Source organism: Nipponia nippon, unplaced genomic scaffold (genome assembly GCF_047370975.1).
Source record: "Nipponia nippon isolate SJK-2023a ecotype South Korea unplaced genomic scaffold, ASM4737097v1 scaffold_2, whole genome shotgun sequence".
NCBI lineage: Eukaryota > Metazoa > Chordata > Aves > Pelecaniformes > Threskiornithidae > Nipponia > Nipponia nippon.
The window spans coordinates 99,781,311-99,799,797 of NW_028262336.1; the positions used below are offsets into that span (position 1 = coordinate 99,781,311).

Sequence of the window (18,487 nt, forward strand, 5' to 3'; positions counted from 1 at the left end):
GTGGAAGCAGAGGGATTCTGTGATTCACAGTGAGGGGCAGAAAGAAAGTGATGTTTCAGGAATGTTATGTTCCTTTGCCACTTAACTCCCATTTAAAACAAAGAGTATAAGAAAATCTGACCCACAGGTATGCACTAGTCAAAAAGGTGGCTTGGTAAACAGCAGGCAAGTAAAGCAGGCAAAGAAGCCTGGACAATATAATTTATCACACAGATTCGCAATCTTTCACATGAATTTCATCACTGTTGGCATGACAGAGAGATTTGATTAGATACAAAATACAGAGAGAGACATAGTGTAAATTCTCATAAGCTAGAAAAATTGGAGCATTTCAAATTAATTACCTTTTCTCCACCAGACAGCTGTAAAAGGGTTAAGTTAAAGTGGAAGCTGTATTGATCAAATCACATCTACGTGTGACAGGGATTGATCTGAGCTGCATCACTAAGCTCTGCTGCTGACCAAAATGATTAGAACTGAAAAATGTGGTATACAGCATAAAAATCCAATTTAATGCCTTCTGAGCTTACTTGAGCCTGGCTAATGTTCCATCAAATCAGAGTAGCTGAGGGCTAAACTGGGTTAGGTTCATATCTATTCCATGTATCTATTTATATTCTGTACCCAGATACATAGATGCTGTTCATATAAAAATATCTCTTTACATACTGCTGTGTGAGAAACACAATAAACTTTAAATGGGTGAAAATTAGCTTTTTTGTCCAATTTTAAAATCATATATGTGTGCACATAATAGAAATAAAGAAGGGATTCAGTATTCAAGGTGAAATAGCATGGATTGTCAAAGGCAGGCCAAGGCGACGGTCCCATCTCAGGCATGTCGCACACCACGGTACTTCCTGGATCACCGTTAATATTTTGGTGAGGACATCAGACTACAACACAGCAGTTGTGAACTCAAGTCCGTGGATGTGCCTGTGTGACCTTGGATGTGGGGTTCAGCCTTCTGAGAGCTAATCCAACTGGAATCGGTCCCTCTATTATCCAGTTGCTCTTGCATTCATATACCACAAAGCTTATCTAAAGCTTTGAACTGGTAAACATCATACATTGGGCTAAATGCAAATACAAACACAGTTTGTTTAGTCAGATTGCTCATATGTTTGGAAAGAAACAGAAATATAAGTCTTTATGTTTTTATGAGGACCTGAGCATCTCACTTTGCTGCAAACAACTTGGCTTGATTTTGTTGGGCAGGAACATGGCATTTCCAGCCTTTGCTCTAAGTGATTATACCAAAGCATCCTCACGGGAAAAGCAAAGAATCTTATTACATTTTAGTACCTGTATTGTGAAGGGTGTGAGTTTCTTTTTGTTGATTGTTCTCTCATCAATGGTATCTGGCACTGAAAAGTTGATCATCTTACTGGAAATAAAAGAAAAAAACCAACAAGAAATACACTACTAGCTATGTGTGCACAAAATACAATATAGCTTTTGTCACTACACTGTAGGACAAGTCAAAGAGCTGGAGAGTTACTGAACAAATATAGACAGCCTCTGTTTTTACACATACACACTTGGGCACACATGCAATACTTGAGCAATTCTTTTGGGCCACATGCAGATTGTACTATAGGTGTGAGGCCAAGAATGCCACAAGGTGAAGTTGTGTGAGAAGTTTATTGTGCAGAAAATTTCTGTGAAACACTCACTATCTCATGCTGCTTCATGTGAACTCCTAAAAGTCCTTGGACAAAAATAAAACCAACTCACTCCTCAGATGTCACTGGCTTCATCTTATTACAAGGATCCAGAGGCAAAGAAAAACTCTCATTTAACATGAAAGAAACTTTATATTTTTAAAGAGAAAAGAAGCAAAAAAACTAGCAATCTTAAAGCCCTGAATCTGCAAAGATTCATGAGCTTAAGGTCAAGTCAGCAGCTTCCATTTAAGCAGAGGTGTGAGCTTCTGCAGACTCATGGTTCCCATTTGTGAGAAAGATAGGTATTAGTTACCATAGCACTATGCCATCACCGACCGCCTGGAAGAGGTCATCTGTTTCTGGATTCATTGGGACCACGTGTTTACAGTCAGGGTCCTTCTCAAGAGCTTTATTAATCCAGTTGACAAAGGCATACTTTTCTTCCTCTGTGGACACAACATCAAAGCCATCAGTTTGTTGTGCAATACCACTACCGTCATTTTACTTACAAAGGCAGAACTCCTGGGGGAGAAGACTCTCCCATCAGCGTGACTGATCAATGAACCCCTACAAGGGAAGAAGGCTCTGAGGAGACAGGCAAATGAGCTGAAGATAGCAATGGGCTTGAGCTGGTTACTACTCCTTCCATACTCCTTCCCACTGACTGGGGTTGCCCAGTGTCATGAGGGTGGACATATTATAGAGACTGGTAATGAAGTTCATGTGATTCAACTACATGTTGCAGTTGCTGTGCTCTGCTAAGCGTAATTTGTACTTGCACCGTAATTTGAATGCATTGTTGTACTGCTCTGCTAAATCAAAATCCCATGTAAGTTCAAATAAGTGAATTCTGTATTTAATTAATTTAATTATTTAATTAATTTAATTATTTAATTAATTTAATTATTTAATGCCTTCTTTAGAAAAAGGTCAGGAACCATTTGGTTACAGGTGAGTTTACAGAGAGACTACCAGGGAACTGGTAAAATGTACAAGGAAATGGGTAACAGCGGGGAACCCCTGCCTTGCCTGGCCCGTAAGCAGAGACAGCAGCGGGCCAGTCTTTGTGCTGCTGCAGCTGTGCCAGGAGGCTGTTCTCCAGCAGAGCTGCAATGCCTTTATAGTAAGGGAAGCTAAGCTGGTTGGAGCTTCCTTCCATAGCCACAGCTCTGTCCACCCCGGTAAACCGGCTCACGCTATTTTTGACAAAGACCCTGCTGCCGTGCTTTGTCACCTTCACAACTCTGTGCCTTGCACCAGCCTCGCCTGAAGAGCCACCAAAGCTCACCAAGGCCAGAGCACCTGTGTTTTTGTATCAACATAAGGTGCAGATGATATCCAAGGGCACACTTGGTCCTAGTTGCTATCAGTACAGGACAGCTGTACCTACCTGAGTAAGAGTGTTGTGTGCCAGCACTGGACTGCTCAGATGTCCCGCCGATAGCACAGATCCCCTCCTTTTTGTTGATTTGTTTTCGGAATGACTTAGCAACGTCATCACTCTTCAGGTTTTGGAAAATCTTTCAAGTACAAGAGGCAATTTTAAAATTTTGGAGAATTAAACCAAGCTAAAACGGTGAGGTCTTGGGCCAGGAGACACGTCCTCTCTGCTTCATACATAGGGAAGCACAGTTTTCATATTATTCAGTAGGTTTTTGTGTAAAATCTGTGTATCTGCTGTGGTAGAACAGGATCATACACAGCTTTTATGTTTTCAAAGCAGCGAACAAAGATCACCTAAGTAACAGAAACATACATGGTATGAAACCACGGAGCTAAGATGTGCAGGAGGAGGGCCTTTAACAGTTTCAGTTTGAAGAAAGGATAAGTAAAATTCTGTTTCTCCATCCCAAGGGAAATTCCACTATTTTAGCATTTGCTTTTGTCCCAGTTCAGACCAGAAAAAGAAGTTTTTTAATAGAAAAAAATGCCACATAAAGTTTTCAGTTTCCATCTGCTGAATTTTTTCATAACCATCTAGCTAGAACATAATATTTTTGCAACTTATAACTGAAAAACTTCATCCAGCTGCATCAACCAAACTGAAAGATATAAAGTCTGTTCAATACACAGCTGTATTCATGTAACTTGTCCCAGTTAATTGCAGGATTTCTCATTCAGTTACCTCCTGCTCTCATCTTTTCCAGTGAGGGGACTCCTTGGAATAACTAGGTGCCCATGAGACCTTGTGGTTGTGCCTGTGCTGTGCCCTGGGGACCACCTTGAGTATCCCGCCTGGCATCTTACATATACTAAATAAATAACATCTTACTTACTGAAATGAATTCATCAAAACTGATCCTGCCATCGCCCGTGGTTGTCAAATTCTGAATGAGTTCTCTGGCTTTATATCCTGGGAGAGGGAGATTGGCTGCCTTCAACACATCTGTTAAATCGTTGGTGTGGATGAAGCCGTTCCCACTGATATCTGCAAGGATTAAAGCAATCACTTAGGTTCTACATCAGTCTAATGAAATTTTATGCATACAAAGGCTGTTGGTTTTATTTTACCTCGGGAAGTGTACATTATATATAAAGATTTGTTATCCCGAAATCCAATGTTTTCAACCACAGCAGTGTCATTTGCACCCAAGAAAAAATTACAATCACCATTTAACAAACAAAAACTCACAGTGATTAATTCATATGTTTTAGACATAGAGTAATATCTTAACAAAGCTAGGTTTAGATGGATGTAATTGACTTTCCAAGGTTTACATACAGACAAACATTTAAGTGATTTATAGAGGGAGTATCCTGTCTACAGAACAGCTAAAGAAAATGGAGTTGACGCAAGACAGAGTTACACCTTACACGTGCATATATTCATAGATATAACTTGTGATTCTGGCCTGTTTTCTGCATCTAATATGATCAGAAGTCATGAGTTTAGAGACTTGGAACTGCATGCGGTCATCCTTAAAATAAAAACTTGGGTGTTTCTCTGTGATGCTGCTAGCACAGCTAGTCCTGCTGAGCCTGTTACAATGTCCAGGGCCAGATTTTATAAGAAGATCACCAATACGGGTTAAATAGTCCGTTCTTCTCTACCAGTTTGTGAAAATCTCCACAAATAAAGAAGGAAAATTATTCTATTGCATGGAGAGTTTCTGTTAAAACACTATCGTTATGCACATAGTTATACAGTTATAGATGGTTGTATATTTATATTTGGTTTTTATATATCTGTGTGTTTCTTGCTCTGCAGGCTCTTCTTCCCCAGCCCAGAGGCCGAGGTGATTTCAAAGAAGCATGTGCCGATTTCCTGCATGGGAAGCTGCAATGTGAATCACTTGTTGCACGCAGCAAAAAGGCACTTGGCTCTGAGCATCAGTAGCACAGGGTAATACAGATGGCAAAGAGCATCCTATCCATTTCTGAAGTCACACAACAAAAGGATCTGCACTTGGAGAGGGAAATGTCTGGGAGAGGAATGAGAGCTTCCTTCCAGCATTTGCCTTGTCAGTGCATGGGGTGCACTGGGCACACACAGTGACCAGATGTTTAAGATTGCCAGCCTGGACTAGTCTGTGTGCAGAAATCAGATGATCATCACCTGAAGCAGTAAGAAAAACTGATTAACACATAATCCAGCGAGGCTGACAGATCTGCAAAGAAAAGTTAAGTGAGCTGTGAGAAACACAAGGATTTTTCTTAGAATTTGGGTAGACAGTGATGGATCTGCGTGACTTTAAAGGAGACAAATCAGATGAGACCTTTAAAGGCTTGGAAAGGAAACACACAGTTTTAAGATATATAGGGCTTGAAAGGTCATAGAAAAGAGATTACAAATTTTGTAGCCATTTCCACATTTGTCCTCTCCAGACTCCTCCTCCTCAGAGGTAGTACTCAGTTTCCATTAAAATAAAACCTTTTTGCCTTCCAAATAATTTGCCAGGAATAAACAGTATTCTTAGAAAAACACTTGAGAGTATTTCCAGTATGGTTTTCTGTACAGTTTTTGAGGTTATTTCGTAAACCCTGCTGCTCATTGCCCTACCATCTCTCTCTGGTAAGAGGTCATTGCTCTGCAGCCTGCTGATGTGGTTTCATCTAGGCAGTCTGCAGCAGGAGGAAAAGAGCTTTCTGTGGTTTCTGTGACATGGTAGATCAGCGCTGGAGTAAGCTCCATCTCCTCACGGCTGGACAGTGAGAAAAGAGCCTGCCACGGCTTCACACTTTTGCAGCGTCTTTCCTGTTTGCTGTACTAACCGACTTTGCTGAAAGCCTCTCGTAGCTCTGCCATCTCCTCCTCCGAGAAGTGTGCTGTCGACGCCATTTCTTAGTTCTCCGAGCGGCAGGTCTGCAAGAAGAAAGCACTTGTTTTTATTTGGTGCCTTTTTGGGTTTGCAATCGTGATGAAAAAGGGAGTTTTCACTTGGATTTTCAAAGTCTTGGAGCAGTTCCCCATAGCTGAAAACCCAGTTCCTCTCTGCATCCCAAAATCAAGTGAAGGGGTAAAATCCTGTGTACATGAGATACAAATCCAGGTCCCTCCTGTTGTTTTGCCCAGCCCTGCTCAAAATCCCAACAGTTTTATTTATACTAATTTAACTGGAATTAAATCCCATCTTTGATAACTTTTGCTTCTCATGGAGAAAGCAGACAAAATTGTGCTGGTTCTTGTTATTCCCCCTTTAGAAACACAGTTCACCACGTGCTTCTTCAGCAGCACCGGCAGAGAAGCAGCAGCCCTGTCTGCTCCCGGGGGTCTGGGTTGGAGCCAGAGCCCCGGGGGATATTTGCACTGCCTACCTCTGGGTACCTAATGAGGAGGCTGGTCACCCTTATGGGGTGGATGGATGGAGAGAAGCTCCTTCACAGGGTGTTCAAAGCACCAGGTTGGGCTCCCCAGAGGGCTACTTCTCTTCCTGGCTATGAGGAGAGCTTAGGGACTTGCCCCCCAAGGTACCTAAGTTAGTGCCTGAGGTTGGGTGGCACTTTAGGAATGGGTGGCTGGAAGGAGTTTTCCTGCCTTTCCTCTCATCAAAGACATAAAGCAGGAGGAAGGATTAGACTTGCCCTTTGTAGGCACCTTTCTTAATCAGAAAGGGAAAGTTTACTTCTGTTTGTCACATCATTTAATACACTGCCAGAAGATGCACATTATACCCCTCTGCTTTTTCATGCACCTACTGTCCCTTGCATCTATTCATGAGGAAACTGTTCAGGAGAAAGACTATCTATTATTTTATATTTGTGAGAATGACTCTAGTGTCCTATACCTCTTTAAGTATTAATTAACCAAGCAACTATTTAAATAGAATAGAATGGAAACCTGAGTTGATCCTGGAAAGTGGTTGCTATAGCTACAGTGTTCAAATGAGGAAAAAAAAATCAGAAATTCCTCATTCCCAGACTAAAACCAACACTGTACCCTGGAGGCTTGGATTCCAAACTTTATAGAAAGATACACAGGGATAATTTTAAAAATTATGGATTTGCTATAGCTCTCTGCAAAGACAGAGAGTTGTGTACAGCCTGTCTGGGCTTCGGATTTAATGCTCTCCTGAACTCATGCATTGATTCCTTGTATCTGTGAGAACCACTCTGGACATGGCTGTGAAATAGCCCAAAGGCAATCTCATGTGGTTGGCTTTTTGTCTGCTGTCTCCCTGTAGTATCATGCACCCTTTATCTGCCTCATCACTGTGACTTTAGGGTGAGGACAGCTTCCAGAGAAAAATCTGTTCATTCACTCCTACCTTCATAAGCAGAGAAATGCAGCATAATCCATCATAATGCAGTCACCCCCGGGGCACAAGAACCCATGTGCAGTTTTCAGCACGACGGAGCTGGTGATTGCTACTGAAATACTAATATAATATTAAAAGTGGTTCTAACGACCTTCCTTTCAAGGATTACCTGTAAAAATCCCTGTGATCCACTAGCAATGTGGGTTAGATATACTAGAGTCAAATTAGATCCATAGTCTTTCTCCTTCATCCTGGCATCTTTCCTGCCTCTGATTCTTCACTAGCAATCTTTTTCTGTTGCATGCTGTGTGGTTTTGCAACATGTGGATTACCTAAAATGCACCTGGACACATGAAAACCTTACACTATCAGCAAGAAAATCCATATTCCACTGCAAGATCAACCCTTCCAGTCCAGGCATTTCATCAAGCAATATAATTTGCAACACAACTTTTAACAGCATTAAGACTGTTCTAGAGCTTAACAGATGAGAAACACCACAGGTTGTTGCCTGTAACATTACTTTTGCAAAGAATTTTATAACCTCGAGAAAAAATTATCACCAACATACACTGGACTTTACTGGATTGCATATGAAGTTGTGGCCTCTGATCTGTAGCTAACTAACTGATCTGTTAAATACAGAGAATCCTATTAATAGTACATACATTTACACATATACTAATAATACATAATAGGATGAAGGTTTTTGCTGTAATTAACCCTTCTGACATATCTCTCAGGTCAATATTACCCACTCTTTTGTAAAGCTTAACCAAGAAATCAGATGAATCTCTGTACTGAGTGTGAGAACTGGTCCTCGATCACCCAAGGAGTAGTTGTACTCGGGCGATGGAGTTATCGTCACTGCCCACTCAAACACACAACTGAGTTTCTTCTGCATTTTCAGTCCCTTGGTATCTCTTGATTTCAGCCTGTCAGCTGCAGCCAGAAGCCCTCTGCAAAGTGCACGAAAGCCCTGAAGTTTACATGCAAATAATCATACCCAGAATATTCAGATTGAAGTTTTCAGAGTTATTCACAGTTAAAAATCACTGTCATTTCTGAAAATGTTCAAGTAGTAAAACACAAAATAGGGAAATCAAGAGAGTAAAAGTCCAACGCTTTAGCAACACACAGCAAAAAGGAGCAAATCCACTTCTTAAAAGCTACTTTTCAGTATATAAACGGACTATTTTGCTTAGATCATCAAAAGTAAATGATGATATTTAGGCACACAGAAATGTAAAATGCATCTGGACGATGGTGTGGGAGGTCAGATCCAATATTTTCCTTCTGATTTTATCAATCAAGAGCAGAGTCATTTGCTTCTAGGGGTCAAACACTTCCAGCATTTCACTATTCTCAATGAAAAGTGAAAATACCCCAGGCAGCCCATCAAGAGGGCATCCAACAACCCTAGGTGAATGATTCAGTTACTGATAATCCACAAGGCATTGTAAGCATATAGTGCACTGCTCTGCTCCAAACCATTTGTAAAATGAGTATGACAAGACAGATGGAGAGAAAAAAATGCAGCAATATATATGTATAACAGCAAAGGAGAATATGTGGCAATATGAACAAGTTGGAAGAGCTTCTTTGAAGGGAATAGCTGTTGAGGAGCTGAGGGAGGAGCAAAGGGAAAATCAGCTGATGAGAACCAGGCGACAGCTTTGAGCACGGAGATGTATGGCAAGAAGCAAAAAGAAAAGCTGGGCAGGAGAGGGGCATGGCAAGAGGGAGGGGAGTTTGAGAAGGAAGGAATGCAAACAGAAGCTTAGCTATCAGCAGAAATGAGATTTTGAAGGTCAGCAGCAGGTGGGAGGAAGGATCCTGGACCTGGTGTGATTGAAGATCAGTGAAAGAATTGAAGTTCCTTAGAGAGAACAAGATGAAAGTCAACACATGCTCAGATGTGGAGGCAGGACGCCGAGGAGGGGAAGACAGCTCCATAGGTCAGAGCAAGAAAGACAGTGGAACTACCAACAAGAAAGAAATGGAAGGTAATAAAAATTCAGAAGGAAAACAAAACACTCCTTGAGACAGACTGAGCTTCAGATGGCATCAGGACATCTGGATTACACGTTGCCGGGGAGTCACACTTCGTTCTTGCTTGCCAAACAGCATAAACCCGCTATTGCAAAAGCGAAAATAAAGTTGTGCAAATACATTCCTTCCTCCCCAGAAGACTGTTGAGTTACAGGTTAATGCAAAAAAGAGAAAATGGTCTTACCTAAACTGCTGAGAATTGTAACAAACTGATATTCAAAGCATTCCCTTTCCTGCTGTCATTTCCAAACCAATACATTACAGCCATGCTGTAGAGCCTCCTTTTATTTGACTTTATCCTCAGAACAACCTACCATCACACTGATGCTTTAAGAGACCTAATAACAAACTATTTTCACTCTGGCATATAACAGAAGAACTAAATCTCAAACTTGAACGTTACTGCTGAATTGAAACACAACGATATTGATGTTCTTTCATCTCTTTCAATTTTGAAGCTGTAGTCTGAGAAGCTGCCTGGTTGCGTATTACTTGGCAAAGTGTGCACCCACCATGCAATATAAATAATAAACGGCAAAGCCATTAAAACCTAAAGGTTTCCATGACTTGTATTAAATGGTTACCTTGTTTTGTATTTTCCTCCACTTCTTTGGTGTTTAAGCTTTACTGCAGGCGAGGCAATGAAAACCTCAGAGATGTGAAACCACATTTTACAGCTAGACATAAAGTTGCACCTTTCCCCAAAGCAAAAAAGCAAATTTCATGAGGCAACATTACATTTCACAAACACATATTTAAGTCATCAGGAATGACTTAATTTGGTGCCAAGAAAGTTGAATAAATTACTGATATTTACTCACTTTCTGCCACCAGGGCTTTGTTAATGCGCTAGTACTTTGCTAGCAATACAATAACCCCTCTAAGCTGTTGGAGAGTGATCAGATAAAGGATTGCACGTAGGTTCCCTGTCATATAAACTTCCCTATTTCTTCTGCCATCTTCTTGTCAAAAACTTGCTTATTTTTTCTGAAAGCGATGAAACAACAGACATTCACTGTTGCAAAATGCAGCTGTTGTTAGAATTGCATGGGGCAGCGTAAGAGTGTGTCCCCCTCTGCACACAAACCTCTACCTTTTACTTTATCAGAGCTCACAGCTCCAGTTCCTTTTCTTTTCTCTTTCTTGTCTCATCCACAAATTCAATTTCCAAGTGTCAGGCATTCCATGAGGGTTGGGGAATACTTCCTCAGCTCTTTTCTGCATTAGCCTTTCTTTCCCAGCCAATTTCCAAGAGGCACCACCAGCAATCCTCCCCCAGTGTACAGCCCACGCTGGAGAGTGCCGCCAGCAGGCAGGAATAAGAGAAGTGGCCCCAGAATTGTGCAGAAACTCTTGTGACAGATCTGAAACGTCTTGTAGGCCAGAAAAATATAAGGGAAAAAGGAGGATCTTGAGCATATTTGACCTTTGTCCCATACTTCTTGCACCTTTGTGGCCCTCCTCATTCCTGGTCACTCATGAGAATATCCCTGATAGGATATTCGTCCCCATAAATATTTCCCTCTACCTTTCTCTCATAAGGTCCCACACATAAGTCCATATATCCATATGCATTTCTGTGCAAATTATGTGTCTCAGTTAGTTTCTTTTGTACAATATGGAAGGGCTAAGGAGGAGACAAGAAAGGAGAAGATTTATGAGTTACACTCTAATAAATATTTTCCTTCTGGAGACAAGTTTTTGTCATTTTCGTTTTCACTAAGGGGTGAGAAAAAGAGAAATTATTCAGTGGATCTTATGTTGAAAGAAGAATCAATGCTATAACCACAACAGTGTGGCCTAGAAGTTCCTCAATTTTAAAGTTTCATCTTATGCTCATCGGCAAAAAAGACCTTCAACTAAAATGCAACAGGCAAAGCCATCTTGTTGGCAATCAGCCAGATGTATTCTTTTGCATAATCCAGAATAGTTTATCTCCCAATTAAACTTCCTATTCTCAGCATACTTGCTATTATTGTGCTTCTCTCTCATATATTTATTATTATCTGTTGTTATTCTTGCAGTTCTGATCAAAATAATATGCTTGTATCCCTGCACTAGCAGGGTGATCCATAGTGCACCCACAGCAAAGTAGGACAGTGGCATTAACACTAAATTTCAGTGCCAGTTTGGAGCAGTGATAATTTGCAGCGATGGCTCTAGGGTATCCAGCCATCTTAGACAAACAAACAGTCCCATCCATGTCCTTTATTCTTGTTTGGTGTCACAGCTTCCAGGCAGATTGCGTGGACATTTTTTTGTGATAGTTTTTTTTCTGCTAATGATGTAAAATAAAAAATAGAATCCATGTGCTTCTTCCTCGCTGGTGACTTATTCAGCTAGCCAGCTACTGACCATGACTGACAGCATCAGCAAATACCATCAAGTTTTGAACCACATGTCAATTAGATGCATTTCTTGCACAAAAACTTTGAAAATCATTGAAGAAGCATGAAGAATTGCAGCATCTTTGAACAGGTGAGGAGGTTAATAAAAAAAAAGTTCATTTTCCAAGCTGTGCACTTAGTGGTATGACTATTTCCCTATTTAAATAGCTATAGATACACACATGGATAAGAGCTTTTTCTAATTTCCTCAAAGATGCTGAGTTAAATTTTAAATCCTAAAGTAGGCAGAAACATATTTGGCTCTACTAGCAATGTGTAACTTGGATATTACTGTACTTTCAATCTGGGCAAGATCTTGCTGTTTAAATCAGCATATAAAATACAGAGAGGAGTCTTTCTGAAGTTATGGCACATAGTTCCTCCCTGGTACGTGATAAAGGTTGACAGTTTAGCCCACAATAAATTACACTCTTTGCCTCAAAGGCAGTTTAAAAGACTGGTGCCTGCAACAGCGAAATTTCACTGTGTATGCAGGCACTGGAATTGTTAAGCTGTTGCACTTCACATATTTTATTTTGTATACAATTTGAAGAAACACAGAGAAGAGACATTTATTGCTGTTCAGAAAGCAACATGGTGATACCCATGAGTTATTTTCTTAATGTTCCATTTTATAAAGGACCTTATTTGTCAACACGATGCCTGAGTCCTAAATCAAGTACGAGTCAACAGGGCTTAGGAAGGGAAAATCCACAGAGCTTTTAGAGAAATGGAGATCTCTTTCCAATATACCCCTCACTGGCAGGGAGTGCTAATCCTTCAAGGAAATTAAGACATTGAAGAAGCAGAGCTGTGAACCCGTAAATACTCTCCTTATGTGTCTTTTATCTGTCAGATACATCCTACCAGGGAGACAGCATATATGTGCATATTATTTTTCAATCAAAGTCTGTACAATTTTTTTTAAAAAGAAAAAATTGATCCAGTACACTACATTTTTTGTTGGGTCACTTATGTTTTCTATCCCTTTACCAACACAAGCTAGCTAGCGTTTAAGTGAAAACATTTTTCCATAGAAAAAGGAATATTTTGATTCTCAAGTGCTTTCCAGTGATTTTTTTTCTTCTTCTTTTTTTTTTTTTTTTTGGCCAAAGCTGGTTTTCGAACCAAGCTAAATGGACAAACATCTTCAGTCATTCAGCAGATGTCCTATTTGGCAAGGAAAGCCCTGCCCCACCCAGTTCCACCTTTGCTAACTAGGGTGGGGGAAGAAGAGAGCATCTACAGGGGCTGCTTTGGATATGGACACGAAGAGTTACCCCACCTCTGCCCCATCATGACCGGGGTGGTGGATGGGACACAAAACCCTTGGGCAGACAGATAAAAGCCTCTCTTCCTACTCCTGTGAGGTAGGCATCATACTGCAGCCCCATGGCAGAAGGTCAGGTCACGAAGTTCTGACTCAGCCCCAAATGTCCTATGAAAGCCCAGTATCTGATACAAGAAAAGGAGAACATAGCCTGTGTTTCCAGCTTATTAGCAGGAAAACAGTTCCTCTGTGCATGGAAAATACTAAAAACATGTTCCAGCTGTAAAAAGGAGGTGGATATATTATTTTTAGATGCAAATGTGTATTTGCATTTGACGGATTCCACCTGGATTTATGAATCTGTCACTGTTGCTCCCATGCTGGGAGCTGTATTCTGTCCTCAGTTTTGCAGGACTCCTCACTGATTTCAGCAGGGATTCACAGGGGCTTAGCAAGCCCCTGAGCGATCAGGTCCTTCCACCCACCAAACCAGACCAGCAAACGGAGAGCACATCTGAACATAGCCCTCCTTACAGGCTGTCCTGCTGCTTGGGACCCCCTCCTGCAGCAGTGCCACGCTGGGAGCTGTAGAGTCTCTGGGTGTGCAATGGGGAACCAAAGCAGGAACTGGAGCAGCGGGAGGCACAGTCCTCTCGTGCCCCTTTCCTCTGAAGAATAATTTGGCCTTATGGCGTGGTCCCTGAGCCCCCACTGCCAGGCACCCCTCGTGGCAGCGTGCCACCCTCCTCCTTGCAGGCACTGCCTCCATGTCTGGGACATCCCGCTTGTCTCACCTGGGGATGGTCATTTATTTCCCGTCCTACAGCTTTCCCCTTTGATAACTGCAAAGATGCACAGAACGACCAGCGCAGAGCCTCCTACTCCATCTTGCAGCACAGCTGGTTTCAGTATCCTAAATGCTGTTTCAGTTTTTTTCATAAATATTTTTCATTTTGATAAATATTTTACATTTTGCATTAGCATTTCACTGGAGTCTGCTGTTTTGCACGAAAGGGCTACAAATATGAAAATCAGCTACATTTCTGAATGCACTGTACTTTCCTGATCTTCCCCATCTCCTTCCATCCCCTTTACTCAATCTCTTTCTAAAGTTCTTTCATACTTTGGAAAAAACACATGGTGATGACTTTTACTGTAGGATTTCTATCAAGATAGCTCTGCTGCACGCTACACAGCTGCGTTTTAAGCTACACATGATTGAAATCAGAAGGAAACAGGATAAAAAAAAATTGGTAGTATAATACAGCATGATGGAGTGCATGGTATGTTTTGTGAGCAGAAGCAACACCACTAGACTTGTTTAAGTACAATGAGTTTCATATAGGATCTCAAACATTTTATAACCATAACAGTATATCAGTCCAAACCCTTACTTGATTTCAGTTGAGGTAGCGGATTCAAAAACAGTAACATAATACCTTTTTTTTCACCTATTGTGTGACCACTGTCTTCAGTTTCTGAGCTAAGTAAATCTGGACCTCGTGGTCAGGATTGAAGCAGAAATCCCCACTCTCATTACCAGCAGGCAGGCAGGTACTTCCCAGTCCCTCCTGCTCTAGCATCCCTCCTCGATGGAGTTTCCCACCACGGAGGGGGTTTCCACATCTCCTCTCTGCTCAGGAGAGTTTGCCCAGCCCCATCCCTGACCCCCGCAGACCCTCTGGCCCCATCTCAGGAGGGCAAACCGCTCCTGCATGACAAGCAAGAGGGGAGGAAGGTGATACATGCTGGAGTTTCTCTACACGAGAGGTTTCAGGATGTGAGCTACTTTTATCAAGATAATCAGTCGGCCATCTGCTGAGCACCCATCTGCACTTCTGATGGCACAATCTCACCTGCCATTTCTTAGAGATCATCTTCACTTGATATCTGCAGCAGTGAGGGGTCAGCCAGACAATGTTGTCTGTGACTTTGGCTGCACTAATGAAGACCTGAGGTCCCATTTGCTTGAAAAGTCAAGTTACTCACAGGCTTAAGGGTCAGTTGTACAGACAGTGTTCAAGCCAAATGCACATGCTGAGGAAACCACAGTCTGACAAAACCAGCAAGTCTACTGCTCTTACAGAGCAAAAAGTTAAGCCCAAAGGCTGCTGTTCACAATACTACCGCCTAAAATGTCTGTAGACCATTGCAAGTCACAGTTCATCTACAGCCTGAGCTGAAATCCCAAAGAAGACAAGGGACAAGCCTGACCAGCTTCAACAATCAGGATCTTAAAAGGCAAATATAATGTTAGGACCACCACATATCACCGTTTTTAAAGCAGAAGTCTCTACTACAATCAGGCTCCATCATGAATCAGTTTGATTTATTCTCTGGAGAGTAAAATTGCATTTATAAAAGCCTAGTATGAATGTCCTAACAGGCAGCAGAGTGTATTGTAAACAATACGGGCCAAAATACATTAGCTTTATGAATCAGTGTTTTTCATCACTGGAATTAGAATTACCCTCTTACAGGGATTCACTCTGCAATCTAAATAACAGCTTCTTACTTTATCACACCCTGCCAAACTAATGAAATGCCAGCAGATGCAAATTCAAAGACTACCACTTTACCCAGTCAAAGACCACTCTGCCCATTTAAATCCATCAAACACTTTCCTGAAGGTCAGTAGAAATGGCATGCACAAGACAACTGGAAAAGGCTTCACGCTATTACAGAACCTGCACTGCTTTTTCATGGTGACCACAGTTTCCTGTGCAGTTAAACTGCTCGTACGCGCAATGAGGGCAGCTTGCTAAAAAAACAGCAGGTGCCGTGATCTTACCTCCCGGGCTCAAGCGGTGGGTCCAAACTGCCAGAGCAACTGTTCGACAGCTGCAAATCCAATGGACAGGGAAGAACTTCTTTAAAAAAAAAATAAAGCTTTTTGTAGGTTGGGGAACTGCGAAGTAGTATGTTGAAACAGGCTGCTGTGTGACTAGGAAGATCTTCCTTTTCTGCAGAGCAACTAGTCAAGCCCAAGACTGCAAGCCCAAGGCTGAGCCCAGAGAGGGAAGTGACTGGTGACAAAACGTCATAGTGAAATAGATTTTGTCTTTATAAGGAAATCTGCTCTTCTCTGGCCTCCCTCGTCACCTCGTTACTCCTACAATAGGTCCACTGGCATGTACCGCTTCCTCTCAGTTTTACCCCTCTTCAGTTCCGTTCTCTCTCACTAAGCACATGCATGCATGCACGCACAGAACACCTTTTCTCTTTGGCGATTAAAAGCAGCCATATTTGAGACTTGCAGAACAACAAGGTCTGCAGTCTTACCCCGTGCTCAACGCAGGGCTGGCTGCAAAGTCAGGCTGGGGCGCTCGGGGCGGTGTCTCCAGGGATGGAGACTCCTCAGCATCTCTGGGCAACCTCTGCCAACGTTTGACTGTCCTCGCTGTGAAAACTTTTTTCCTTGTGTGTGGTTGGAATTTCCCTTGAGGCAGCTTGTGACCTTTTTATTCTCAGTGCGCGCCTCTGACAAAAGGCTGGCTCCATCTTCTCTATAAGCTCCGATTAGGTATGTGTAGACACCAAAAAGATCCCTCTCAGCCCTCTCCTCTCCAGGTGGAGCAAGTCCAGCTCTCTCTGCCTCTTCTTGGACCTCATGTGCTCCAGCCCGTGACCATCCTGGTGGCTCTCTACAATTTGTCAAAGCCTTTCTTGTACAGGAGAGCCTCAAGCAGGACACTGTGCTCCTCATGACGCCTCACAACTGACGCCAATTTCAAGGACATGTTTCCCAGAGACACTGAGGGGCAAGCATAAAAGTGCTTGATGGATGCAAATATTAGCTGTCTTTCAACCCTGATGATGCAGTGTCGCAGAAGCCTTAACAGAACTGAAAACACAACATCAGTAGATAAAAGTGATTCATTAGCCCCGTGGGGATCTTAAGAAATGTCCGGCCTTAACAGCAAAATTCCCACCACTTGCCACAGACTGAAGAATCATCCTTCAGTTTTTTTAACAACTTATGTTCTGACTTTCACCTCTGAAAACAGGCAGCTGAAAAAATAACCAAGCTGAATGGCTTTAATGAAAAAGCTGTCATTCACGATTCATCAGACCAGCTGGACCATCAGCGACACGCTGATGTAGAGAGCTTCAGGAAAACCTTCTCATGAACAAATCCCCATAGTTAAGATCCATCCTTGAAGCACACATACATTTGCTGTATTCAGAATTACATTGAAATATATTCCAGGCATTTTTGATTACTTCCTTCTATTAGAAAAATACCTCCCTTGTGGTATTTCATTATTTCATAGACTGTGCCACGGCTCCTCTTCTTTGTTTTCTAGGATATTCAACACCAGCCTGATGGTTTGCCTCAACTTTTTTCTTACAGACCTTTTTCAAATGCTTAATTATTTCAGTTGCTCTCCATGACATCTCCTTGAATGCTGCAATACCTTTTCCGAGATAGGGAAGAGGGCACCAAATGGATGCATGCCTTAAATTTAACATCTTACTTGCACAGGAAAACTAGAGATGGGTGTTTCCTTATCAGAGATGTTTGCTAAGCGCTCTTAACGTCCTCTCTTGCATTATCATAGCTTATGCAGAAGGTAGGTGAGGGACTCAGATTTTCCACCTTAGTGTATGATATTTTATATTCATCTCACTTAGACTGAGCTCAATACTATGTCATCAGTACACAGCACTGATTCATACCAATACATACCAATAGGCACCAGCAGTGCTAAAACAGTGCTCGAACAAGCTTAGAAATACAAGGACAGCAGGGATGAGATTTAAAGTATGATGGATTTATAAGGCAAGTATAAACAAAAGATTTTGATATATTTGCCATGTGGACCATGAATCCCTTTCCCTTTTTCTGCCTTATTTCAAGACCTACTGGAATGTCGTTGTGTATACCTAATAACGCTGTCTCACCAAACGTTATTAAACTTAAGTAGTCTTTACACACAACTTCAGCTGAAGTCCTGTCATGACAACACACTATTTAAATTCTGCACTGTGCATCCTTGAAGCATCACACAAATAACAATTTTATTGGGCAGCATTGAAATACATTTAACTAGTACAGTGCAATAGTTAACTCCTACCTGTACCTGGTTAACTCGTGATGTTTGTTTGTGGTATTGCTGACCATGTATGATTATATGACAATGATCTATCTAATGTAATTTCTTACACAAGGCAAGATACTGCAGGCAATCATTATAGTATCGATTCCTAGAAGGGTGTTGAATTGTAATTCTTCAATATAAATAACTTGTATTTTGCAATAAAGTATGCTTACGCTTAGCAACAGGCTAGCTGGTGTTATGGTAGGATCTACTGTGATACTGAGTTAAATGTCCATTACTGTCCCACATTAGAACAATAATACACTTGACCTACAGCTCCAAAATCCCAATGCAGCTACTTTGAGATTCACTT

General features: G+C 41.6%; 1 protein-coding gene across 2 annotated transcripts in view; it reads right to left on the bottom strand.

The window, feature by feature from the left end:
- Positions 1 to 16,075, bottom strand: part of LCP1 (lymphocyte cytosolic protein 1) — a 29,679-nt gene extending 13,604 nt beyond the window's left edge. For both annotated transcript variants that reach the window (XM_087758705.1, XM_087758706.1), the window contains exons 1-6: positions 15,864 to 16,075; positions 5,880 to 5,970; positions 3,944 to 4,095; positions 3,058 to 3,187; positions 1,981 to 2,113; positions 1,306 to 1,387 (exon numbers count right to left, since the gene is read on the bottom strand). In XM_087758705.1, coding sequence (XP_087614831.1) covers positions 1,306 to 1,387; positions 1,981 to 2,113; positions 3,058 to 3,187; positions 3,944 to 4,095; positions 5,880 to 5,946 — 564 coding nt within the window. In that variant the 5' untranslated portion in view covers positions 5,947 to 5,970; positions 15,864 to 16,075. The remainder of the gene's footprint in view (positions 1 to 1,305; positions 1,388 to 1,980; positions 2,114 to 3,057; positions 3,188 to 3,943; positions 4,096 to 5,879; positions 5,971 to 15,863) is intronic.
- Positions 16,076 to 18,487: the final 2,412 nt, after the last annotated feature.